This window comes from Asterias amurensis, chromosome 20 (assembly GCF_032118995.1).
Source record: "Asterias amurensis chromosome 20, ASM3211899v1".
In the NCBI taxonomy this organism is placed as follows: domain Eukaryota; kingdom Metazoa; phylum Echinodermata; class Asteroidea; order Forcipulatida; family Asteriidae; genus Asterias; species Asterias amurensis.
In genome coordinates this window covers 10,290,225-10,318,103 of record NC_092667.1, presented here as the reverse complement: position 1 = coordinate 10,318,103, position 27,879 = coordinate 10,290,225, and the positions used below count along the sequence as shown (strand labels likewise).

At 38.5% G+C, this 27,879-nt stretch overlaps 1 protein-coding gene across 1 annotated transcript; it reads left to right on the top strand.

Annotated features, from left to right (window-relative positions):
• Positions 1 to 15: 15 nt before the first annotated feature.
• On the top strand, positions 16 to 27,375 carry LOC139952265 (uncharacterized). The gene is made up of 4 exons (XM_071951342.1): positions 16 to 143; positions 12,153 to 12,369; positions 13,019 to 16,343; positions 26,667 to 27,375. The coding sequence occupies exon 3, from the start codon at positions 13,030 to 13,032 to the stop codon at positions 16,336 to 16,338; it is 3,309 nt and encodes a 1,102-aa protein (XP_071807443.1). The 5' UTR covers positions 16 to 143; positions 12,153 to 12,369; positions 13,019 to 13,029; the 3' UTR covers positions 16,339 to 16,343; positions 26,667 to 27,375.
• Positions 27,376 to 27,879: the final 504 nt, after the last annotated feature.

The window sequence follows — 27,879 nt, the reverse complement described above, 5'->3', positions numbered from 1 at the left end:
TAGCGTAATACTTGTCTAAGATCCAGACGTATTGAATTTAATCACACACTCAATCTGATTTTTACCGTTAATTGTTTTGTCATCAACAAACAACAACTGTTTTGATCGGAGTCGGTGAATGTGGGAGCGTGGACATTTCTAAGGTAATTTCACACATATTTTAGTTAAAAAATATATAATTCAAAAAGTGTTTATGACTGTCTTATGTGTTACAGTGTCATCCGAGTGTCATTTATGTTTCTGACAGTGTGGATGGGTAAATTGTATGTCTTTTCAAAAACAAATTAACGCAGTTATTGACGACGCTGCACGGGCAAACCGCTGCCCAGCTGACTGCTGAGTGTAGGTGCCGCCGTAGTCAGGTAGCGTGGGGCCGGGTGTAGTCTTCCTGATGCCCCTGGTGCCGCCGCGTTTTGCAATCACGCACTCGAAGTCGCAAGCGAGAAAAATCTATATTCGGATAACTTTCCGTATGGCGCCACCACTTTTTCACTCATTTTTAGAAAAAAGGATATCTCATTGAGGTAAATTAGATTATGAATTTCCTAGATTATTTCATATCGAATGAAAAAGTGGTGGCGCCATACGGAAACTTTTCCCTATATTCTATTGTCTTGTTTGCAGTTATGATCTGTCTGTAAAAAAATAATGATTTGTTTGTATTATTTAGGTAGTGTATTTATTTGTCTGTCTTTTGAATAATTAAAATATGACATTGACAATTTACATGTCTGTCTGTGGAGAAATGCCGAAGATCTGTCTGTGCGACTGTGAAATGTTTTTTGTACTAATTGATGATTTATCATGTACATTAGAAACTATAGTGTAAAACTATAAATGAAAACTGAATTTGAATTGTCTAATCAACTTCATTTTAATACAGAGTTTAATTCCTACCGCCGTCAGTGTCAGTGTCTGCTCATAAAAATAAAAGGTACAGGATGAGTTTTTTAATAATTTGTTTAAAATAAACAAATAACTGTAAATTAAGTAAATAAATAAAAAGTTACTTGAACCGAAAGTGTGGCATTCAAAAATTTACTTAAAAAATGTACGAAGATACATTTTTAAAGTTGATGTTTTAATGGCATAGGGCCTAATGAAAGTTATTTTTTTGAGAGATTTTCAATACCATTTCCTGCCAACAAATAGAACAAACAAATAAATCTGCATCATGGCCATTCACACATTGAGAAAGAAAAAACACTTTTGGGTAGTTTTACTGGAACACAAAAAAAATGCAAAGTGCTCAAAATAATTAGCCGAGTGACACCCAGTCCACAGTATTAATTGCTGTGGTGCCCGGTGCTTTTGCTGTGGTGCCCTTTGAATCGAGCCTTACCAGAGGGAAATGCTGAGCCCTTTCCAGATTAAAGTTCAAGGCCGGCACATCATTCATGTGAAACACTTTTGGGTAGTTTCAAAAGAAGTCACATTACTCAAAAATAGATTCGTGACAGCTATGGAAAGTGGTGTCCTTCACTGTATTTTTTTTTTCTAGTTCACATCTTTCAAAAACTATTATCAATCCATTGAAATATCTGCTCCACAAATTCTATGTTGGAGTGGAAGTTTTGGGGAATTCAATCTGTTTAAATAGCAAGTAGGTCTACATTCCATTCATACTCAGAGTCGGGAGACATTTCCCCAAAGAGCTACCCCACTTACATGACAAACTGGTCCTTTCTTTAGATTCCTTTATTAAGCACAGAGCAATTACATTTCTACCTCCATGCATGTAGGAAGGTGTGAGTGCAAGGTCGTGAACTTTGCGGCCTTAAGTTACTGAACTGACACCCTGGACAGAACTTTAATGTTCCTACAATTTCAAAAAATAATAATAATATTGAAGTCTTAGTTCTATATTGACCCATTTCACCTGACGTCATCATCAGAAAAATCTTAAATGCGCTATACTGGTGGGCAATTTCACTGTGCGTTTTCATATATAACTCTATGTATAGAGTATGCTGTGCGTTATGCAGCGAAGTGCGCATTTTAGGCGACGCAGCGTTAATACACGTAAACCTAACTGCCCACCAACATGGTGAGCGTGGCATCAGTCGCCGCGTGTGATGTGCGTGCAAGGGGTCAATAGCGCACGTATCTACCAAACAAGGTACTCGAGGCGCTGAGTATATATACAAACTTTCAGAAAGAAAGGTTCTGCAGTGATGAATTCTGAGACCCTGTTATTTAGCACCTTATAAGGGTTTAAAAGCCAGGATTACCGGGGCGAACCCCTTCTCTTTTCGATAAGTGTACTGGGTTCTTTTACATGCGTTACACAACACATGGGACCCATGACTTTACGTCCCATCCGAAGGACGAAGCAATGGTTAGGTGTCTTGCTTTAAAAGGACACAACTGTCACGGCTGGGGATTCAAACCCACACTCTGCTGATCAGAAACACCAAAGTTTGAATTCGGTGCTCTTAACCGCTCAGCCACGACACTTCCATATCGATGCTCCTGCTGATTTTGGCTTTTATTTGAACCAAACATTATACCAATTTTAACCCTACACTGTGTAGCTGGTTGAAACTGCTTGTTTTTTTACAGGGCTTGAGGAAAACTGATTAAATGCTTTACATTTGGGCCCTACATTTCTTGTTTTTTTGGTATGAAAAACAAATAATATTTGTTAGGCCTAATCCCGATGCAAATTTAACATACACTTACAATACAAGTAAAGCGTATCGTCAATGGACAATATCTTTATATTCACAACCATGTTTAATGTTCGGATAAATAATTACACACTGAAAAAAATTAATTTAAACATTAAATTTGATTTATAACTTGTGCATCTGAAAATGAGGATACTATTTTTTAGCATTATCAATGAGCAGTAGATCGCACAGTCTATAGAAACCCACAGGGCATCTTGAGAAGTGGCGTTCACTAGCCTACAACAGTTTTTACCAGACAATGTACACCCAGCCAGTGTTAAGGGCGAGCCCTAAATAACATAACAACACATTGTCCCTGATGGCCTCTTGTCAACACCTTTATTTGACAGCTCCACAAATTGCAAACTTATTGCACAGTACTTTTTTATTACTACACGTATGTATTTCGTTGCAAAAAGCCTCTACCGGCCCGATAGTCTGCAGTTATCTAAAGGTCGTTCAGACACAGTACTAAAGTTGGTTTAACTCATGGTTCAACCCGATCGAGTTCAACCATAGAGGAACTTCCTCTATGGTTCAACTCTGTGTGTCTGAATGGTTTTAAAGTTAGTCCGAATCGAGTTAAACCCACAAAAGATAAACCGTCCAGGGAGGGGGTTTATCTTTAGACCGCTTCGGGTTTATCTTTTAACACTGTGTGTGGACAGAATAAAAAAAGACCACATCCGGTTTAACTCACAACAGACGACCCATTGACCTCCATAATCATTATGTAAACACACGGGGACCAATGAACAGGCCAATAAACAGGATGTTAGAGTAACGGGGTCGCGTTTGCTTTGACCTCTTAAAACCAAAGATAAATCGTATCGGGTTTAACTCAGTGCTGTCTGAACGCAAGGGGGTTTTATTTTTACGACCACCCCCTGCTGCTCGTAGAAGTTAAACCGGGTCGGGTCTGAAGAACATACCCAGAGTAACCTTCACAACAAATAAATAACTGCCATGTGTTCTCCACAAATAAATTTCAAGGTCTGAAAAATAATGCTTGGGGATTTAGGGCTAGTCTAACATATTTGACCCTCCCATCAACCCATTGGATGGACCCCCTGCCTGTTTTTTAAAGAAGTATAAACTTTTAGTAGAAACACATAGCCCTGAAATTGTAATTCAACTCTTCCATGATGTTTGACATAAATATATTATTAAAGGCACTGGACACTATTGCCAATTGTCGAATTGTCGAAGACCAGTATTTGGTGTACAGGTGTATCTCAACATTAATGCTCATAATAACAAACCTGTGAAAATTTGAGCTCAATTGGTCGTCGAAGTTGCGAGATAATAATGAAAGAAAAAACACCCTTGTCATACAAAGTTGTGTGCATTTAGATGGTTGATTTCGAGGCCTCAAATTCTAAATCTGAGGTCTCGAAATCAAATTCGTTGAAAATTACTTCTTTCTCGAAAACTATGTCACTTCAGAAGGAGCCGTTTCTCACAATGTTTTTATACCATCAACCTCTCCCCATTACTCGTCACCAAGTAAGGTATTATGCTAATATATTTATTTTGAGTAATTACCAATAGTATCCACTGCCTTTAAGAGTCAAGTTTATTCAACCTGCAGCCATCGTGGGAGGTGAAAAGTTTGTCATAACTCACCAGCTGTACTTCGGACACCTTGATTTTGAATGTCTGGCTCCAATTCGCATTTTCTTGGCTCTGCTTAATCCCGGATGCGCTTAGGGCGCCTTGTATTTTAAGAGCAAGTTCTAAGGGTGGAGTATAGTGTGTAAGCAGAGCCTCTTTTTTTTCTCATGACAGTCCATTCTCTAAAACAGATCCATGATTTTCTTTTCTTAATGGTGATTTATGCCTATAAACACCCAAGGCTAGCAAGAGTGATCAGGAATTATTTTATTTTCCAATGAAGGATCCAAGTCCAAGGTCAAATTCAGTTTTGTGGTCCACACTCATTCCCAATGAGCTAATTAAAGTCATGGTGAAGGTCTAAACAAAGTCTCTAACCTTTCGTTAAACCAAGATGTAAAATGCGATGCTTGATTGATCATAGTAGAGGAGCTAGACATGTAGGTAGAAGAGTTTGCCGTAACACCATGCAATAACAATCTCTAAATGAGTTGGGGTGGTTCTGAAAAGTACTGTTGGATTAACTTGACGTTTCAATCAGTATGCTCTGATCGTCTTCTGGAGACAGACGATCAGAGCATACTGATCAAAAACGTCAAGTTAATCCAACATGGTGTTACCGCAAACTCTTCTATATCTTATTTCCACCATGCAAAGTTTCAAATCCTACTCATAGTAGAGCTTTTAATACCCTTCAAGGCTTCAAGTGAATTTGTTTTTCGATTTTGATTCTGATCTTGCAACACGGTTACTGGTCCAGTAAACCTTTTGAGCAACAAGCCCCGTGGTCTGTGGATTTTGTCTTCCAAATTCTAGCCCTGGGTCATCACCAGTCCAAAGTATGACCCTACAATGTACGTTGTACCTTTCCATTTGATCCTTTCCCTAGATGCTTTTTAAAGGCGCCAGACACCTTTGGTTATTGTCAAAGACCAGTATTCTCACTTGGTGTATCCCAACATATTATATATGCATAAAATAACAAACATGTGAAAATTTGAACTCGATTGGTTGTAGAAGTTGCAAGAGAATAATGAAAAAAAAAAAAAAACACCCTTGTTGAAGAAGTTGTGTGCTTTCAGATGCTTGAATTTGAGACGTCATCTGAGGTCTCAAACTCAATTCAAATATTTTGAGAAATTGCTTTCTTTCTCAAAAATTACATTACTTCAAAGGGGGCGGTTTGTCACAATGTTTTATACTATCAACAGCTCTCCATTGCTCGTTACCAAGAAAGTTTTTATGCTAACAATTATTTTGAGTAATTACCAATAGTGTCTAGTGCCTTTAAAGTAAGTGAATACAATTTCTAGGCAGACTGACAGTAAGTCCTTTTGACATGTAGCAATGACAGGTGATATAATAAAGGAAAATTTAGCTGTCACTTTGTATTTTCTCGACTAACTCTTGAAGTGAGAGTAATATTTGAGTGGGGTCGAGGTCTTGGACGTGAAGCTTTGAAGAACAGTGATGTAAAGGAAAGGGTTGGTGTATGTGTCAACAATGTGATCAAAAGCTACTTATTGGAAACCAAGAAATGTTGTGGCTGGAAAAAAAATGTGAAACTCAATGTCTGTTTGTGATGGCTTTTTGGTAATTGTGAAAGACCAGTCTTCTCACTTTGTGTATCTCAACATGCATAAATTAACCTGTGAAAACTTGAGCTCAATTGGTCGTCAAAGTTGCGAGATATTAATGAAAAAAAAAACACCCTCTGTGCCACACGTAGTTGTGTACTTTCAGATGCTTGATATGAGACCTCAAATTCTAAATCTGAGGTCTCGAAATCAAATTCGTGGAAAATGACTTCTTTCTCGCAAAGTACGCCACTTCAGAGGAAGCTGTTTCTCATAATGTATTATACTATCAACCTCTCCCCATTACTCGTTACCAAGTGAGGTTTTATGCTAATAATTATTTTGAGTAATTACCAATAGTGTCCACTGCTTTTACAACAAACAACTTGGTAGTAGTTTTTAGTCAGGTGTAATGACAATCCTGCCAGCTCGGCCAGCTAGGTTTGTTCATGAAATAAAATCTAAACTTTGATTTTTGTTGACCCACCCAAAATTTAAAAACGATTAAAAAATATAATAGATGTTCAATTTGCATCGGGGATAAAGAATATTAATTTTGGTTTTTACCCATACACCGACGTGTGTTAGCACTGTATACTCAGTACTTTCCCCGAGTCCTGTGAAAAAATATCACAGGCATGATACTCGGGTGGGATTCGAACCCACGACCCTTGTGGGTAAAAACCAAAGTTAATATTCTTTATCCCCGATGCAAATTTAACATCTATTATATCGTTGCGGTACCCACTGCCAAAACATAGGATTCGAACTGCCTCTAGCTGCCGGGCAACCTCGGTAGTCTAGTTGGTAAGACACTGCTCTAGAATTGCAAGGGTCGTGGGTTCGAATCCCACCCGAGTAACATGCCTGTGATATTTTTTTACAGGACTCGGGAAAGTACTGAGTATACAGTGCTAACACACATCGGTGTATGGGTAAAAACCAAAATTAAGATTAAAAAATATGTAAAGTACTGTCAGCACTCGGCACACAACCTTGAAATTGGGGGCAAAGATATTCCTCCAAGGTTAAAATAATAATGTATTGCCCGGTCCACCCCCTCCCCCCCCCCCCCCCCACCAGATAAAATTGGTCAAATCTTCCTCTATGGTCAAATCAACGATGAGAATTTAGAACATAAATCTCTCCCTATAAACTACTTCCAGTAGAGCAGTCATCAAAAACAAACAGTGACTATTAATAAGTGGCCATGGAATTTCTGGTATTCTACCAGCCTTGCAGTGGGGTTTGTCTCTAAAACTGAAACACAATCCAAAGTGAAACACAGTCCAAAGTACATTGCTTCCTCCATGGTACATATGTATTTGGCATATTATTAAGTATGAATGTTCAATCCAAAAGGGGCCTACTGTGATGCACTTTTCTCTGGAAATTAGTCATCAAGAAAAGTTGGTTACATACAATGTAAAACATTATTGGCGGGCTTTCATATGAAAGGATTTTAAAGGCAGAGCTTGTACTTTTGGTGTACATCAGTGACCATAAAATTTTACTTGATAATGAGCATCTATGGGAGAGCTGTTGATATTTCCAACACTGTTAATTTGAATTGGCCCCGTTTGAGGTAATAGTTTCAGATTAAGAGGCGATTTTTCACACAAAAGTTTGAACCTGAGAAAGGCTTCAGGCGTGTAAAGTTTTCAACGAGCATCTAAAGGCAAAAGATTCTAATGCAACAAAAAACAAGGGTGTTTTTTCTTCTTTTATATATCTGCAAATTTGATGACCAATTGAGCACTAATTTGCAAAGGTTTGTTACCTTGATGCATAGCATTTTGGGGTGTACATGTATGTTACACCAAGTGAGAGTTCCATTGTTATACCCAAAGTACTATACACTGGCTTTAAAGGAACACGTTGCCTTGGATTGGTCGAGTTGGTCTTTGAAAAGCGTTTGTAACCGTTTTTTATAAAATGCATATGGGTAGAAAGATGTTGTAAAAGTAGAATACAATGATCCACACAAACATGCCTCGAAATTGCGTGGTTTTCCTTTTACCTCCTCGACTAACACGTCGGCCATTTATGGGGGTCAAAATTTTGACTCCCATAAATGGCTGACCGTGTTAGTTCCCACAGTAGAAGGAAAACCACGCAATTGCGAGGCAAACTTGTGTGGATCATTGTATTCTACTTTTAAAACATCTTTCCAACCAATATGCATTGTATACAAAACGGTTACAAACGCTTTTGTTTTGACCAACTCGTCCGATCCAAGGCAATGTGTTCCTTTAACTTTTGTGGAAGTGAATGTCGAAATAAAGGATAGGCCTAACAATCCACTTTCATGACCCAATTATATATGAATCAGTTCATGTTGTAATTGTGATTTAAATATACCCTTCTGAAAAAAAACCTACGGTTGGCATTGTAATGTTGACTCACTTCTCAATAGCTGTTGGTTACATAAACAAACTTGAGACCTTGGCAGAAAGAAGTGGGAAAGAGTATTGTTATTTCTAAAATAGGATAGAAGTTGAAGTGGGGAAGCAGGCACTGTTGAAAGAAATATGATAGCATTTAATTATCCTGTGTCAAAAGGATTCAACAGTGGCTTTTCAGCTTACACAATTTTGGGAAATTCACAGAAGAGGTAATGTTACTTCTAGGCTAGTTCAATGGGCTGGCATTACGTACAGAATTCCACAGTAAGCAGAGCCTTGAATTTGGCCCAGGTGGCATCTTACTACTTTCTTTATATCATAGTACAAGTACGGACGTACAATGATGTACAGTGAAACAGCGGCACTGCGCAGACATAACGTAGTCACATCTGAAACCTACATCAACTGTCAATGCCGGTGAAAAATGTGTCTATTATGTGACTCCCTGATGGAAAGGTTGTCCAATGTCTCCGATCCATAGGGCCCTACGGGCCCCTACTGACAATCAGTAGTGGGCCCATGCCAGGCAATTGTCAGATTTCTATTCCAGTGTATGTAGGTTGACCATATTGAATGAATTCACACACTGTCAAGACTGTCTGACACTCAATACTCAACATGCAAACAAATGCTGTGCCATGATCATTTATATGAAGATGAAGATGTATTCAGAAGATTTAACAAGGCATGAATGAATAGTTATTGCATGGTGTGAACAACTGGCTACATTGTAGTTGTACATCGAGACTGAAGTGATGTTTGTAGGCCTACAATACTACAATGTAGGATGGACAAAAAAATGTATGATAAATTGAATGCAACTGTGTAATCTTTTTAGAATTACTTTCTAATACTCTGGTATGCTGCACCTGACATTAGAACTCTTCTAGACTATAAATTATTTAAAGCCATCGGACACTTTAGGTAACAGTTGTGTCCAAGGCCCACACTTCGTGTATCACAACTGATAAAAAAACATAGCAAACCTGTGAAAATTTAGGCTCAATCGGTCATCGGAGTCGGGTGAAAATAATGGGAAAACCCACCCTTGTTTCCGCACGTTTTTGCCGTGTCATGACATGTGTTTAAAATAAATCCGTTACTCTCGATATCGAGAATTGATAATTGTTTAAACGTTTTTTTCAAAAAGTAAAGCATTTCATGGAATCATATTTCAAGAGAAGTCTTTCACCATTACCTTCTGTAAACCCTGTATGTTATTTGTAAATCTGTGAACTTTTTATTTTGTTTTCTGTTCCGAAAGTGTATAATGGCTTTAAACCAATGCCAATTATTTGTTTGTTTTAACTGTAGTAAGTGGAGGCCAGTGAGTTGTCAGGCTTTTTCCTATGAATTATGGTTGATATCCCTTTTCGTCAAAAATAAAATATAATTATAAGGATGTGAAATGACATCACATTAAAGAAAGACAACGCCCATGTTTTAACCAAGCGTCTAGATTTTGAGCTGACTTGGTGAGATACTGTTGAGATACTTTTTTCTACAACTTTTGCTACTTTGTATAACTCTGATTGTAAATCACATCTTGATATGACCTGTTGGCCAAGAATTGTGATGTTTAATCAAACGAACTGAAATCCCAGGTCAAAATACCAGTTGAACCTAGTTAAACTGTGTTGTTATAACTGGAACTAGTAGTTCAAAACCAGTTGGTAAACTAGTTAAACACAGTTAAAACCAGTTGGTTTAATATGGAAAATGGATACAAACCAACTGGTTTATAATTTCAACCTAGTTGAACACAGTTAAACCTAGTCCAAACCAGTTGGTTATTATGGAAAATGGACGAGTTTGGTCACTATCCAGTTGAACCAGTTGACCTCAGTTAACTGGGTTCAACTGGAATTTTGACCTGGGATGAAATGAAAATATGTAACAATCTTACATAATTAACCTTCACCCTGTGCACAGAGAGCATCATTATTAATGTAACAATGTAACTAAAATTGATTAAATTAAAGTATAAAGCAACTTAAAATTGTATTAAAAATTAATCCATAATGTTTACATTAAGTTTATCCTGTTATCATTATTACATAGCTGCAATTTTCCTAAAACCCTTTGGCCACTCCTACATTCCTACAATGTATTCGTGTGGTGTACAATGTACTGTGTAAAATAAACAATGGTTCGTGTGTGACCTTCATAACTTTGTTCAAACCACTTCAACCCAAAGATAAAGCTGTAATTATTCCCTAATGATGTTGAAGTGATTCTAACACAATCAATAAATAATTGATTAATCCATTTTCTGTCTGGTCAGTTTTCTTATCCCTATGTGTAGGCTTTACAATTCTAAGATCAATGAAATACTTAAATTTGTTTTCTTGTCTCATTGTGCTTTAAAGGCAGTGGACACTATTAGTAATTACTCAAAATAATTATTAGCATAAAACTTTACTTGGTGACGAGTAATGGGGAGAGGTTGATGGTATAAAACATTTTGAGAAACGGCTCCCTCAGAAGTGACATAGTTTTTGAGAAAGAAGTCATTTTCCACGTATTTGATTTCGAGACCTCAGATTTAGAATTTGAAGTCCCAAAATCAACCATCTAAACGCACAAAACTTCGTGTGATAAGGGTGTTTTTCTTTTATTATTATCTCGCAACTTTGACGACCAATTGAGCTCAATTTTTCACAGGTTTGTTATTTTATGCATTGATGTTGAGATACACCAAGTGAGAAGACTGGTCTTTGACAATTACCAATAGTGTCCAGTGTCTTTTAGTGATTTCCATGGTTTTATTTGAACAAACACTATGATGTTGCAAAAAAAAATACCACCAGACTTGTCCTGTCTTGAGTTTACTGGCCTGGCATTAAAATCACTGGCCTCAGGCCGATGGTCCTGTGTAAAATCCTGTTTAACACCTTGCTTCACTTACACCCCCCCCCCAAAAAAAAACCAAAAAAACAAAAAAACAAACAAAAACAAAACATGTTTAGTGTCCCCGCCCACTTCCTTTTTAGAGGCCGCCTCCTTTTTTTTTCGAAAAGGGATAGCCTTGCTCAAGGCAGTCGCATTATTCGCTCCGAAAAGACGCCGCTGTAAACCCACCCATATACCCTGTGCGTGGTGCGTGTGATCACACCGCATGACCCACCCGTATACACACTGTCACATCGTACGACTACTGTGCACACAAGTCATCCGCACTCGTACCACTAACCGCATGCGGAGGCCATCAGGCCGACAGCCCTGTCGGGTCTGTAACTTCCAGGTTTTATGTGTTTCATGAAAAAAAATTCCACTAGTGGAAAAAATGGGAGGGCTCTCGGATATGCTAGCATGCAGCTCATGTATCTTTCGTCAGACCTATCAGACAACACAGGATGTAAGGCAAATGAATTATTCATTCTGACGTCCAATCACGTACTCTCCTTATCACGACCTTTGGACCCTATCATGCTCGCTGAGTGCCGTGGTGGTGGTGTGTGATGTAAACATGTCTCGTCTTTCGCGGGCATTATGGTAATGAGCTGACCGTGGGAACTCTTCGCTTATTATAGTAATGAGGTCAGTGGCTTCAACACAGACCCTACAAGGCTGTCGGCCTGACGGCCAACGCATGCGGATAGTATACGGGGGCATCGTGTCGTGCGATGTTACGCACAGTGAATACGGGTGGGTTTTTATACAGCGGCGGTCTTTTTTCAGAGTGAATAATTCGACTGCCTTGAGCAAGGCTTGAAAAGGGACAGCGCTTAGCATTTTGTTGCCATTAAATGTCACTGTAGCACTGCAGTTGTCATTTCTCGTTATCACACCCTCTGCTTTTTCCTCATCAATGAAACAGGAAACAAATCAGTTAATACACAGACTGCTAACCAATGTGAATGTGTTTTCTTTCATGTTCTCAGGAGAGAGTGTACAACTAGCTGACAGAAAGGCAGCTTCTGTATGAATGCATGACAATACAATGGCTAATGCAGCACTCTGGGATTATTTCTAGATGAATGGATTACAAAGATTGACTCATCCTCTACAGTGATTGTGTCTCAGCCGGCTGTATCCTCTGATGTACCATGCTGGAAGTGGCTGCAGTTCTTCACAAGATATATACATCCTAATATACAGGTATGCCATAGTGTTATTTTTATTTCTTTTAAAAACATGTTTTAAAAAGGCAATCTGAACCAGCTGTGCTTGTGTGCATTTTAACGCTACATGTACATACAATGTACATGTACGTCGTGTGGACATGAGAACGAAAGGTTCACATAAATGTAGGGACTTAAAACACTATGTAGACTTGTACATCCCCACACTCAATACACAATGTAATAACAGTGGTGAAGAATGGATTTTCCTAAGTGTACAGAATGGTAGACCACTCTAGTAAATTTGACTTTGGTCAACCCTTTAAAGTCAGTGTTTTTTTTTTTTTTAACTTACCTTTGGTTATTATTTACTTGTTTCAGCCACATTGTGAATACTTAACCCCAATGTACTTGTTTTCAAATCCCTTGGGATCACATAGACCTTTTCGTAAATACTGTGGCGTAAAGCTTGGAATTAGGTGCATTGTTGGCTAGCTGGTGATCAAATTTGATCCATCTATCCCACATTGCACCTCATTCAACAGTCTGCGCTTGTGCAATGATATTTGCGAAAAGGTCTGTGTATATGGATGCAAGACTAACTGACATTTGTCCAGCGAACCACTGTTAAGGGAGAATGCTTCTCATAACAAGTCACTTTTACCATCTCCTTTTTTATCTCTCAGGACCAATCAGAATGGCTGTAACATCTAAGGTCTCTGCGACCACAAGTTTCCCTCTCCGCATTCTCAACGCAGGACCCAGTTTCATCCGTGAAGCGCCTACAAAGGATCATCACAAACTAGGGCATAAATCAGCCATGGAGCGATTGGCTGAGAGCCGTGCCAAGTTTGTTCGAACAGGAAGCGGTGAGGAGTTGGACGACGCCAAAGGAAACGAGAACAGAACAAAGCCAACAGAACTTAAAACGTCTCGTGTTACCGCCAGTCAAGAAAGCCATGTATTCAAAGCAGTGCCATATTATGTCTGTGGAGATGCTGGTGACAGAGGTCCACAGCTGCCGAAAAAAACTTGTCCCCGTCCCCCTGTACCTGACGACTCAGATGTAAGGAAACCAGAAGTTACAACGTTAAGGAAAGGAAGAGATCGAACGCTTGAGATTGTTGCAGCCTCTTTGGCACTCAGCGAGAAGAATAACAGCTCCTCGGACGACGACGTTCTTAATCCCTCTCCGAATCATCTTCTCGTCTCGTCCGCTTCAGCCTCCCCGCAGAGCCCCAGAGAAGCTTTAAGTGCTGGTAGTCGTGTCCGAAAGTTAAAGGAGCAGTTTCAAGTGATCGGCTCTGCGGAGAGCGAGAGCGACACAAGTCAGGGTAGAAAAACGCCAACGGAAAAATCGGGGAGCTCGCCAAAATCATTCCACTCATGGAAAGGCGGTAGAGAAACAGATCATACAACAAGCAGAAACTCAAGAAAACCTCAGTTAAGTCTCAAATCAACAGAACCAGTCAAGGACAGCCAAGAAGAGGTTGCTCACCCTCCGGCAAGAAGGTCCTCTTCAAGTGAAGACAAGAGTCATCCTAGTGAAAGACAAGTTGCTGCGGAACCGAAAACAAACCATCAAACTGAGCTGACAAGACGACAGATTGAACGCTTCAAAGCACAGCATGCCATGAAGGAGAGCTGTCAAGAACGCAAGATCAATAAGATTGTCCTCAAGCCCCGGAGTCGGGTCTCAGAGAGATCGGAGCAAAGCTTAGCCGCAATTGAGCCATTTTGTAAGATGTCATCAATAACAGTTAATGAAAGAGCGCCCACATCCACTGATGAAACTGATTACTGTCACCCCGTATTACATCTTGGAAAGCACTCTCTTGGTAGTAATGCAAATCCCAGACATAAACACTCTCAAGAAATTGTTGCAGGAAATTGCAAGAATCAGGAGACGCTCCATGCCAACAATCATGAGGTGACTGAAGCAATGAAGTCGGACGAGCTAGCCAGATTGATGCAAAGCATGGAACAAAAATCAACTGAGCCCTCCACTGACACTAAACCATCTGGTGCAAGACATCCCATCCAACATGTTAGAGAGAGGGTCTCCAAGATGAGGCTGGAATCAGACGATCCGAAAGAATCTTCCTCCATGGATGTCAACCACCGAAGAGCAAAATCCGATCTAGATCGCAGCAATCTCGCGAGAAGTTCATCGGAGACAAAGCCAAATCGGGTCAGACACTTAAGTCACGACGATCAGCTGAGGCCAGAACAGGACATCCCTCATCAACAGCAAAAAAGAAAAGTCTCGGCTCCATCAGTTTCCCATCAACGTGTCAAATCCAGTCCAGACACCCTTGAGAATTTTCAAAAGAAATCCTGGGCGCCCATCAATTTCAATCAGAACCAAGAGTGGGTCACAAAGAGCGACCGAATCACTGGCCGAGAACTAAGAGCTTCATCGACAGTGGTACAGACTCCGAGGACCCACGCGCCGAATAAGAATTTGCCAAGACAACTGTTTTCACAAGAACCAGGAATGCATGAACAAGCAAAAACAACAGTTAAGAGTTTTCTCTCTGGGGTAATGAGCAGCCCGATGCATCTACAGAATGCCAACGATAAGAATTCTAAAACGGACAATGAGCCTGTTGTGATTGAGGATGGTAATGGAAACCAAATTGGTACAGAAACTTCACAGGGGTTCAGAGGAACCTTCAGTCCAACCAGGCCGACAACTACAGGCAGCAAAGATTTAAACTTAAACCTTAACAATCTGGCAGAGAACAAAAGGAACACTGTTGAAGTTTCGTCACAGGTAGCTTCATCTAGAGACGTTGAACTGACTTTAATGACTAGTCAGGAACACCCGTATGAGCAGATCAAATTCGTTGCCCAGGAACCTGTGTCTAATGTGAATGAAAATAGAGGAGTCAGGTATCCAGATAAGACTAAGCTACGCCACGTTGATCTTGTGGAAAAACCAAGACATGAGGAGTGCGGTCGGAGTTCTAAGTTTGGTCAGAAGGCGGATGTTCCACCATTCAAACACAGCAGAAACGTTGAACCACGTCATGGTGACAATGAGACAAGTACGAAAGCTGCGGAACCAAGAGCCAAGAAGATTTCTCTTGCGGACTTGCTCAGTAAAGATAATTCGCAAGAAGTGGCAGAAGTTAGTCAGACAAAGGGGACGGAAGTCAGAAGAGGTGCAACCGAATACAAGCGGCACCGACTTCCGTCCAGATCCGATAGAAGTCACGGTGACAATTCAGAGACAGACAGCGACGAAGAGCTGCAAAGGAGTAAAGTCTTGCGTGTCCGTAAGACTCGCGCTGACAGTAAGAAGCAGGATAAATCATTGCAGAATTTGCTCTCAAGGATAATAAACCCCGAAGACGATTTAAACACTCTCAAAAGAGGACAGAAAATCTCGGATCTTAAGAAGTCAGAGCAGGAAGCAACTCAGCAGTCCAAGAGAGACGATAGCACTGCAGATATGTCGCATAGCAAACCCTTGTTAGTTAATGTCGCTGGATCATCAGTTCCATGTAGATACCAGGCAACTAACCTCGCCAGACCTTTACTTAATTTGAATATCGCAACTAAAAGCAAACGCAAAGATGCCTTCGTTTCCCCGCCTGCGTCTTTGACCTCCCCTACCAGACGAGACATGCTTCGCCGCCGTTCCAAATCGGATCTTGGGATGAGTCCGAGATGCTCCATCTCAAGTGCTCATTCCGAGGTGGACTATTTCTTCAATCAGATGGGGATGAACGACAGCTTTTTCCAGGGACCCCTCTCCCCGTTACACTACAGCGACGAGGACGACGTGTTCCACAACATGCACGAGTACAAGCACGACCGGGCTGGCTCCTTCAGTACGGAGGACTCGGATAACATTTCTCGGGGGAGTAATGTCAGCAACGAGGGTTTGCATCTTGCCAAGAAGCTCCCGGATACGTCGTCGTCGATCATCACCAAGAACGCCCGTGTCATCAAGTGGTTGTGTCAAATTAGGAAGGCTCGTGCATCCAGCATCTCCTGATCGCAGTAAGTTTGTTATCATTTCTAGATTGTAGAGACGTTATTTATTAGGTTTTTTCAAAGCAAAGTCTCCTCATGAACATAATTGAACTACCAATAATGTAGAGGTAATAAGTAGTGAGGCGTCTTATAAAAAGTGCTTGAACGTTTTTTTTTTAACATCCAGGTATATTGAGCAAAAATTACATCAATCAAGGTGCAAAGTGTAATTTAGTGTAATTGAATGTGTAAAGTCAAATATCAATAGTATTGGTGTACAATGAACTAAATACATCTACATGTACACTGTACATTTACTATGTACACTGTACAGGAGTACAGTGTGTAGAATTGTAGAACTAAAAAAGTTATGCCTTATTAGATTAGATAGACTTTACCACTGGGCCGCTATTTACAGTGATAGGCCTACAGCTTGTATTTTAAGCATGATTGAGGTAAGAATGGATGCTGAAATTTGTTGACGTTGCACAGAAATAATTATTGACATCATTGATGAAGAATTTGAACAACAGGAGTTCAATGGCATTAGTCATTTTATACCACCAGTACATTTGCAGTGGTACATGTACATGTTGCATGTATCGATAGTCTATTTAAGTCATATTTAACCATTTTGCAAATTTTGCAATTTTCTCTATATTGAAAGCATAGCGCCCCAATTTCTAACAAATCAAAACAATGTCACTTTTGATGACATTTTTACTAACAAACTTTGATAAAATAAATGAACATTATAGCAATGTCTGGGCCTTTTTTGGTCCCAAAAGAAGGGTAAAAATGCCAAGCTGTTGAATTTCAAAACAACCAACCGAGTCAACTGACATGACTGAAGAAGATACATTTTCTATGATGGTGGGATGAGGAATTTAAAGCCATTGGACCGTTTCGGTACTGAAAAAAAAAAAAGGTTACAGATTTACAAATAACTTACAGGGTTTACAGAAGGTAGTGGTGGAGAATTACGGATTTATTTTAAACACATGTCATGACACGGCGAAACGCGCGGATACAAGGGTGTGTTTCCCCGTTATTTTCTCCCGAGTCCGATGACCGATTAAGCCCAAATTTTTACAGGTTTGATATAGAAGTTGTGATATACGAAGTGTGGGCCTTGGACAATAGTGTTTACCGAAAGGGTCCAATGGCTTTAAATGAAAATTTATTCCATATAATCTCTCATGAAGCAGGAAGGAATCAATTTAAAAAAACAAGATTTGGTGTACAGTATGAAAACATCAATCTCACTCTCATTGTTTTTTTTTATGGCACTTTTTAAAGTTCAAGAACATACTTTGTAGAAAAACACTTTAAAGGCAGTGGACACTATTGGTAATTACTCAAAATAATCATTAGCATAAAACCTTTCTTGGTAACAAGTAATGGGGAGAGGTTGATGGTATAAAACATTGTGAGAAACAGCTCCCTCTGAGGTGACGTAGTTTTCGAGAAAGAAGTAATTTTCCATGAATTTGATTTTGAGACCTCAGATTTAGAACTTGAGGTCTCGAAATCAATCATCTAAACGCACAAAACTTCATGTTGCAAGGGTTGTTTTTCTTTCATTATTATCTCGCAACTTCGATGACCGATTGAGCTCAAATTTTTGCAGGTTTGTTATTTTATGCATATATACGTTGAGATACACCAACTGTGGAGGCTAGTCTCTGACAATTACCAATAGTGTACACTGCCTTTAAATGAAAAATGTATTCCATATAATCTCTCATCAAGCAGGACGAATCAATTAAAAAAAAAAAACAAGATTTGGTGTATGAAATGAAAACATCAATCCTACTCTCATTGTTTTTTTATGGCACTTTTTAAAGTTCAAGAACATACTTTGTAGAAAAACACTTTAATTTTCTTTTTAGTCAATTGGGAGGTTTACTGACCCAAACTTAATACCTTTGGCCTTGGTCACAATACACACTGTGCAGCTTTGGAAGCCCTGTGACATCTGAGTCATGTGGTATTGGTAATGCCATTCAGCCCATTATGACAGAATTCTATTGTTTAAATGTCACCTTGCATTTCTGGAAATTGTTTCATACATTCATACATTGTATTTATAGGCTCTGGACACCTCTGGTTATTGTCAAAGACCAGTCTTCTCACTTATACACAATTTCACCAACAGCCTCATGCTCTCTGTCCTCTCTTGTACAGTAGTTAAATGCACTGTACACCTTTGGTTATAGTCGAAAACCAGTGTTCTCACTTGGTGTATCCCATCATAAGCATAAAATAACAAACCTGTAAAAATTTGGGCTCAATTGGTCAACAACGCTGCGAGAAAATGATGAAAGAAAAAACACCCTTCTTGGACGAACTTGTGTGCTTTTAGATAGGAATAAAAGACTTCTATAGCTAGAAGTCTTTTAATATTTTAGTGAGAAATTACCTCTTTCTCAAAAACTATGTTACTTCAGAGGGAGTCGTTTCCCACAATGTTTGTTACTCAATCAACAGCTCTCCAATGCTCGTTACCAAGTCAGTTTTTAAGTTAATATTTGTTTTGAGTAATTACCAAACATGTACCTTCCCTTTTTTTTTTATAGTCTCCATGCTTTAAAGTCTTCTTTTCCTATATGTGAAAGCACACAAATTCGTCCAACAAGGGTGTTTTTTCTTTCATCATTTTCTCGCAACTTCGATGACCGATTGAGCCAAAATTTTCACAGGCTTGTTATTTTATGCTTCATGATGAGATACACCATGGGCTGTCCTTACATACCCTATGGATACACCAAGTGAGAACACTGGTCTTTGACAATTATCATACTAAACGTGTACCCAGTGCCTTTAAATTCTACCATGGAGCAATAGTTTATGGCACCATGGTTCCAACATGTATGAAATGTACATTCATACCTTTGGTATGGTGTGTGCGTATTGTCATTAATTCTGTGGGAAGGACCAGTGGTGCATCATTACATGCCATTCTTATGAGCTGTCCCGGGGAAGACTGCCATAAACCATTGACCCATACATGTAACTGGGATGGGAAGCCAGTCAACAGTTGTTATCACAACCGTTGACAAAAGTAAACAAATAACCAGATAGGTGGGGGTCTATTTGTTTCTTTAAAACTCAATTCGTAACATAATTGTCATGTACAGTGCATTATAGAGAGGTAACATTTGAAGCAACATTTGTTTACCCTTTTGGACTTGACTACATTGTCAAAGGGGAGTGTTATTGTTGGAGACAAATACACATGTACATTCATGAGCAATTGACATTAAAATTGTATTGTACATGTAGGTCTATCTTTTGATGTTGTGACTGTTAGGGCTGTGTGCTTTAAAAACTCATTAAAAGCCTAAGGACTTTTATGAGCCAAGATTTTTAACATTTTGTGCAATGTCATTGTGTAACCTTTTATAACCATTGTAGAGAATCGCAACTGGTTTATCATGTTTATTGGTGAGGATGTACTGTACAGTAGAACTAAATTCAAAGAATTATTCAAACATGTCTGAGGGGGGAGGAGTGGAATACAAAGATTTCAAATATGTTGCACTCGTAGTCCACAGGGCAAATTGAGATGTGGCAATTTAGTTGGAAATTGTACACACCATTGTTGAGAATGGACATACACTGTACTTTTCCCCAATTTACAAAAATGTAACAAACATACAGCATGTACAGTAAGATGTAAATGTGTAATGTGCATGCTTTTAAAGGCAGTGGACACTATTGGTAATTACTCAAAATAATTATTAGCATAAAACCTTACTTGGTAACGAGTATTGGGGAGAGGTTGATAGTATAAAACATTGTGAGAAACGGCTCCCTCTGAATTGACATAGTTTTCGAGAAAGAAGTAGTTTCCCACGAATTTGATTTCGAGACCTCAAGTTTAGAACTTGAGGTCTCAAAATCAAGCATCTGAAAGCACACAACTTCGTGTGACAAGGGTGTTTTTTATTTCATTCATATCTCGCAACTTCGATGGCCAATTGAGCTCAAATTTTCGCATGTTTGCTATTTTATGAATTTTTTTAGATACACCAAGTGAGAAGACTGGATTTTGACAACTACCAATAGTGTCCACTGTCTTTAAGCCACTGGTGAACCTGTTGTCAATACAATTAACCTGATGTGCAGTATGCAGATTTTTTATAATGATATTAAGAAGTTGAAGAATGCATTGGTGTACATTTCATAGTTAACACAAATTAAAGTACAAAATTGTGTAAGAAATAAGTGAAATTAAATCATTTCAGAAACTTCGGAATCCTACAAATTGAACAATTGAAACTTCAACTAAAATACAGAAGGTTGAAACCCTAGTGTTCCTTCTAACAACAACAACAAAATAACACACTTTAGTTTTAGTTTTGGTTTCAGTTGTAATTTTCCCATAAGTCTGCATGCGAAACATACCTTTTAAAAGGATTCTGTGCTCAGATGCAAGTTATTGTTTCATTATGGAATTATGATTGTCAAAATGGCAATAAACACATTTCATCGTTCTTACAAATAATAAAACATGCCTTCCCCTACAGTATCACTACATGTAGTTGTGGTTTCAATAGCTACTCATAATGTGCAAATTCTACATTACATCTGAAACTTTCCAACATAATCAATGGTCAAGGCTTGTTAAAGCCATTGGACACATTCGGTAAACAGTATTGTCCAAGGCCCACACTTCGTGTATCATAACTTATATATATAAAATAACAAATCGTGAAAAATTAGTTGGTCATCGGTGTTGGGAGAAAATAACGGGAAAACCCACCCTTGTTTCCGCACGTTTCGCCATGTCATGACATGTGTTTAAAATAAATCCGTAATTCTCGATATCGAGAATTGATATTGTTTTAATGTTTTCTCAAAAAGTTTAAAGCATTTCATGGAATAATGTTTCAAGAGAAGTCTTTCATCATTACCTTCTGTAAACCCTGTAAGTTATTTGTAAATCTGTGAACTTTTGTTCCGAAAGTGTATGTCTTTAAGGCACCCAATGCCATGGTTTGGTTGCCGACTTCTTGAGAATTTCCCTAAAAAAATTATGAAACATTATAGTAGGGGGATGTACCATGTACATGAGGCTGGGGGTAGTACGAAAAAAATAAGATTCATCTTTAGATGTGTAATCAATTTTTCACTGCTGAGCAAAGCAGGATGTCACAATACATCACTATGGCAATATTGACAACTCGTCTTTTTTTGAATGACAATGCTTAGTGCTTTGTGATAAATTTAAAGGCAGTGGACACTATTGGTAATTACTCAAAAAAATTATTAGCATAAAACATTACTTGGTAATGAGTAATGGGGAGTGGTTGATGGTATAAAACATTGTGAGAAGAGGCTCCCTCTGGAGTGTAGTTTTTCGAGAAAGAAGTAATTTTCCACAAAATTGATTTAGAGACCTCAGAATTAAATTTTGAGGTCTTGAAAACAAGCATCTGAAAGCACACAACTTCGTGTGACAACGATGTTTTTTCTTTATGTTTACACCAAGTGAGAAGACTGGTCTTTGACAATTACCAATAGTGTCCAGTGTTTTTAACTGTGGGGCCAATTTCACGATTCATCTGAAAATGAGTTGCTGAGATTGACATACATGTAGTGATTTGTATTGCAATATCACACTTTGTTTTAGCAACTACATGTAAGAGTGATTTTCAGTTAAGATCAATCCTAGCCCTTTGTGAATTTGAGCCCTGAGCCGATTTCATGAAAGTGGTGCGTAACTTGCCCCTTGTCATTCTGTGAAATTCTAGCTGGCCCTTTTAATAGGAAGGGAAGTTTCAGACTTCAACTTACAGTACTCATGGGAGACTTTGAGGCGCTAGGTGGCAGCAGACTTACCATGTCAATTTCCATTGTTTACGTAGTTCTGAGCATGCGCACATTACCGGGAACAATGGATTTTACCTGGAAGTCTGCTGCCACCAAGTGTCCTGAAAATCTCCCATTGTATGTGGACATTTGTACGATACAGACATTGCACATTGCGTAGTCATTAAACATGTTGAAATGAAACTAAAACTATTGCATGGGCTGTAAAGACAGGGTTGTTGAACTGTGTTTGTTGCCGTTTACAAGAAACTAGTCAGACAACTTAGTGTATAAATTACATACAGTACGTTCACAAGTATGTCTGAGTGCTAGATGTGTATACTTTGTATTTCATCAGCTTCCTTCATTTTCAGAAAATACGAGGAGAGCTACATGGTCATGTGTATTAAATTGCTCTCCTTACCTTTTTGAGAAGAGCTCTTTGCACGCTTAGAACCAAACTTGTATTTGTAGTCTAAAAAATTATATGATTATATTTAACATTCATTTTGGTTTTTACCCATACACCGATGTGTGTTAGCACTGTATACTCTGTCCTTCCCCAAGTTCTTTGAAAAAAAAAAAAAAATCACCCGTAGGCATACTACTCGAGCGGGATTTGAACCAACGACCTTTGCAATTCTTGAGCAGTGTCATACCAACTAGACCACCGAGATTGCCCAGTAGCTAGAGGCAGTTTGAATCTAATGTTTTAGCAGCGGGTACTGCAAATTAGATTTGTAATTATGAAACATTATAGTAGGGGGATGTACCATGTACATGAGGCTGGGGGTAGTACGAAAAAAATAAGATTCATCTTTAGATGTGTAATCAATTTTTCACTGCTGAGCAAAGCAGGATGTCACAATACATCACTATGGCAATATTGACAACTCGTCTTTTTTTGAATGACAATGCTTAGTGCTTTGTGATAAATTTAAAGGCAGTGGACACTATTGGTAATTACTCAAAAAAATTATTAGCATAAAACATTACTTGGTAATGAGTAATGGGGAGTGGTTGATGGTATAAAACATTGTGAGAAGAGGCTCCCTCTGGAGTGTAGTTTTTCGAGAAAGAAGTAATTTTCCACAAAATTGATTTAGAGACCTCAGAATTAAATTTTGAGGTCTTGAAAACAAGCATCTGAAAGCACACAACTTCGTGTGACAACGATGTTTTTTCTTTATGTTTACACCAAGTGAGAAGACTGGTCTTTGACAATTACCAATAGTGTCCAGTGTTTTTAACTGTGGGGCCAATTTCACGATTCATCTGAAAATGAGTTGCTGAGATTGACATACATGTAGTGATTTGTATTGCAATATCACACTTTGTTTTAGCAACTACATGTAAGAGTGATTTTCAGTTAAGATCAATCCTAGCCCTTTGTGAATTTGAGCCCTGAGCCGATTTCATGAAAGTGGTGCGTAACTTGCCCCTTGTCATTCTGTGAAATTCTAGCTGGCCCTTTTAATAGGAAGGGAAGTTTCAGACTTCAACTTACAGTACTCATGGGAGACTTTGAGGCGCTAGGTGGCAGCAGACTTACCATGTCAATTTCCATTGTTTACGTAGTTCTGAGCATGCGCACATTACCGGGAACAATGGATTTTACCTGGAAGTCTGCTGCCACCAAGTGTCCTGAAAATCTCCCATTGTATGTGGACATTTGTACGATACAGACATTGCACATTGCGTAGTCATTAAACATGTTGAAATGAAACTAAAACTATTGCATGGGCTGTAAAGACAGGGTTGTTGAACTGTGTTTGTTGCCGTTTACAAGAAACTAGTCAGACAACTTAGTGTATAAATTACATACAGTACGTTCACAAGTATGTCTGAGTGCTAGATGTGTATACTTTGTATTTCATCAGCTTCCTTCATTTTCAGAAAATACGAGGAGAGCTACATGGTCATGTGTATTAAATTGCTCTCCTTACCTTTTTGAGAAGAGCTCTTTGCACGCTTAGAACCAAACTTGTATTTGTAGTCTAAAAAATTATATGATTATATTTAACATTCATTTTGGTTTTTACCCATACACCGATGTGTGTTAGCACTGTATACTCTGTCCTTCCCCAAGTTCTTTGAAAAAAAAAAAAAAATCACCCGTAGGCATACTACTCGAGCGGGATTTGAACCAACGACCTTTGCAATTCTTGAGCAGTGTCATACCAACTAGACCACCGAGATTGCCCAGTAGCTAGAGGCAGTTTGAATCTAATGTTTTAGCAGCGGGTACTGCAAATTAGATTTGTAAAAATAAAACATCCATACTGCTGTTTTTAAAGGCAGTGGACACTATTGGTAATTACTCAAAATATTTATTAGAATAAAACCTTACTTGGCAACAAGTAATGGGGAGAGGTTGGTAGTATAAAACATTGTGAGAAACAGCTCCCTCTGAAGTGGAGTAGTTTTCGAGAACGGAGTAATTTCCACAAATTTGATTTCAAGACCTCAGATTTAAAATTTGAGGTCTCGAAATCAAGCATCTGAATGCACACAACTTCGTGTGACAAGGGTGTTTTTTCTTTCATTGTTATCACGCAACTTCGACGACCAATTGAGTTCAAATTTTCACAGGTTTGCTCATTTTGTGAATATGTTGAGATACATCAAGTGAGAAGACTGGTCTTTGACAATTACCAAGTACATGTAGTGTCTAGTGTCTTTAAAGCACACATGTAGCTCCTGAAACTCGCATAATGATGACGACTGAGCTGCTTTTTTTAAAGCACACATGCATGACATGTAGCTTCTAAAACTTGCACAATGATGACGACTGAGCTGCTTGATGAAACATCTCTGTTGATTAAAAACACCTGCAATTCTCATCATGTCACAAACAGTGTCAGACACACCTTAAAATTAATATCTCCTTTCAAAGTTTCTATTGAAGTCTTCAGTTACAGACTATATATATTCCGTGTTCGGCTGACAAATGATCATAAGTAGAGTAATTTAATATGAAACCTAGTGATCTGTGAGGTTTCATTTTGTAAGTAATTAGCTAGGAAATCATTACACCAGATGGTGATTGCAAGCTATTGCTTGTCCCAACCAACTGTTTGTTGTAGACGGTGTTGTCAGTTGCACCAAGATGAACAGACCTATCGAATTATAACAAATGGTTGAGTTTATCAGGATTTCAATTCGCAATAGTCAAAACAAGTATCAATCATTTGGCGTACAAGTTATTTTTTAAACTTTTCTTTTACAGTTGTTTAGTATGTAAATATTCCCAATTTTTTAACTAATCATTAATTGTTTTGATAAGGGATTGTAGATTATTATAAATCCTATACTTTCCTCAAAGAGGAATTTACAATGAAAAGGCCTATCAGACTGATGCCTAAATGTCACAGTAGAGTTTTAGATTCAGTTTTAATTTAACTTTAGAGTATAACTGGTAAGCTTCTAATACATAATCAATGACCAAAAGGGCATGGGGAAAATTGCCTCTGTGAAATATCAGGCCCCCTACTGTCCTGCCAATTATAAGTAACTTAAAGGCAGTGGATACTATTGGTAATTGTCAAAGTCTAGCCTTCACAGTTGGTGTATCTCAACATATGCATAAAATAACAAACCTGTGAAAATTTGAGCTCAATCGGTCATCAAAGTTGCAAAATAATAATGAAAGAATAAAACACCCTTGTCACACAAAGTTGTGTGCATTTAGATGGTTGATTTTGAGACCTCAAGTTCTAAATCTGAGGTCTTGAAATCAAATTCGTGGAAAATTACTTCTTTCTCGAAAACTATGGCACTTCAGAGGGAGCCGTTTCTCACAATACTTTATACCATGAACCTCTCCCCATTAATCGTCACCAAGAAAGGTTTTATGCTATAATTATTTTGAGTAATTACCAATAGTATCCACTGCCTTTAAGGAGAATCAAACGGTACCTGGATAAGGATACTCTCCATCATGTTGTCAGAGCTTTAGTCCTCTGTCGTATTGACTATGGCAATCTCCTTTTATTTGGTGCAACGTCGTATGAATTGGACAGAGTTCAAAGATTACAAAATAGTGCAGCTCATTTAATATGTTCCACACCCTTGAGAGAACATATTACCCCATCACTTTAGGGAACTTCATTGGCTGCCAATTAGAGAACGAATCCATTTTAAGATTGCTTTTCTCATTTATAAATGCTTTAACAAAATGTACACCTCATTATATTACCACTTTACTGTCACATTACACTCCTCCACGATTTCTTCGGTCCACACTTGACATCACTCGCTTGAATGTTCCCCGAGCAAACAACGTTTTAGGTCAGAAGGCTTTCGATGTGGCTGGGCACATGATTTGGAACAATCTCCCAACTGCCACTAGGGAATCTAACACTCTATCTGCTTTTCGTAAAGTCCTTAAGACTCACCCTTTTTCCAAGTTAATTTCTTTCTAGTGCGCTATGATCTGGATGGAATAGCGCCTTATAAATTTTAATTGTTATTTTTTTTTAAAGTTAAGTGGCAAAATATCTCATTTGAGAATACTTGTTTTGTGTTTTTCAGAGCCTCCTGTTGTGTACCATACTGGGAGGTGCAGTGGTTACAATTATCGGTGATGGTGAGCTTTTGTAAACTCTGGTTACGATAAGGTTCAGCTACTGATGGCACAACTGCTACCAAGGATTCAACCAAGCAATCAACCTCCTTCCCAGTGGTGAATAATCTCGCTGTGCCATCTCCCCCCCCCCCCCCCTTGTTTAAGCGTTTAAGCCTTGATAAATGTGTTAGAAGCCTCCTTAGATGTAAGCGGCGGAGCAAGATGCAGAATTGTATTTCATAATCATTAAAAAAAAGAAAAGTAAGCCTTTGGTTTTAAGAATCGTTCGATTGTTTCAATCATATGAAAGTAAAACCTAACCTGTGAATATTGCGATTCAAAAGGTTTTTGAGATATCGCCAAAAATCAGGAGCGGTTATGTCCATGCAGGAAGAATAATCCGTGATTGGATCACACAATCAGAAACATTTCTGCATAACGTTACCCAGAGTGAAAGTTTTTTAATCCCTTCTTGAAAACCACATTCCTTATAAGGGAATCAGTTCTCAAAGATACATTATCAGCAATTGCAGTGCTTCTTTTTACCAAGTAAGATTTTATAGTAATTATTTTTTTGAGAAGTTACCAAAGGGTATACACTCCCTTTAAAGACACTGGACACTATTGGTAATATTGTCAAAGACCAGTCTTCTCACTTTGTGTATCTCAACAATGCATAAAATAACAAACCTGTGAAAATTTGAGCTCAATTGGTTGTGGAAGCTGCAAGATAATAATGAAAGAAAAAACACCTTGTCACACGACGTTGTGTGCTTTCAGATGCTTGATTTGGAGACTTCAAATTCTAAATCTGAGGTCTTGAAATCAAATTTGCAAAAAAATTACTTCTTTCTCGAAAACTACGTCACTTCAGAGGGATCGAGCCGTTTCTCACAATGTTTTATACTATCAACCTCTCCCCATTACTCTTTTTTCAAGTAAGGTTTTATGCTAATACTTATTTTCAGTAATTCCCAAGTTAGTGTCCACTGCCTTTAATAGTGGACACTATTGGTAATTACTCAAAATAATTACTAGCATAAAACCTTACTTGGTAACGAGTAATGGGGAGAGGTTGATAGTAAAAAACAAATGTGGGAAACGGCTCCCTCTGAAGTGCCGTAGTTTTCGAGAAAGAAGTAATTTTCCACAAATTTGATTTCGAGACCTCAAGTTTAG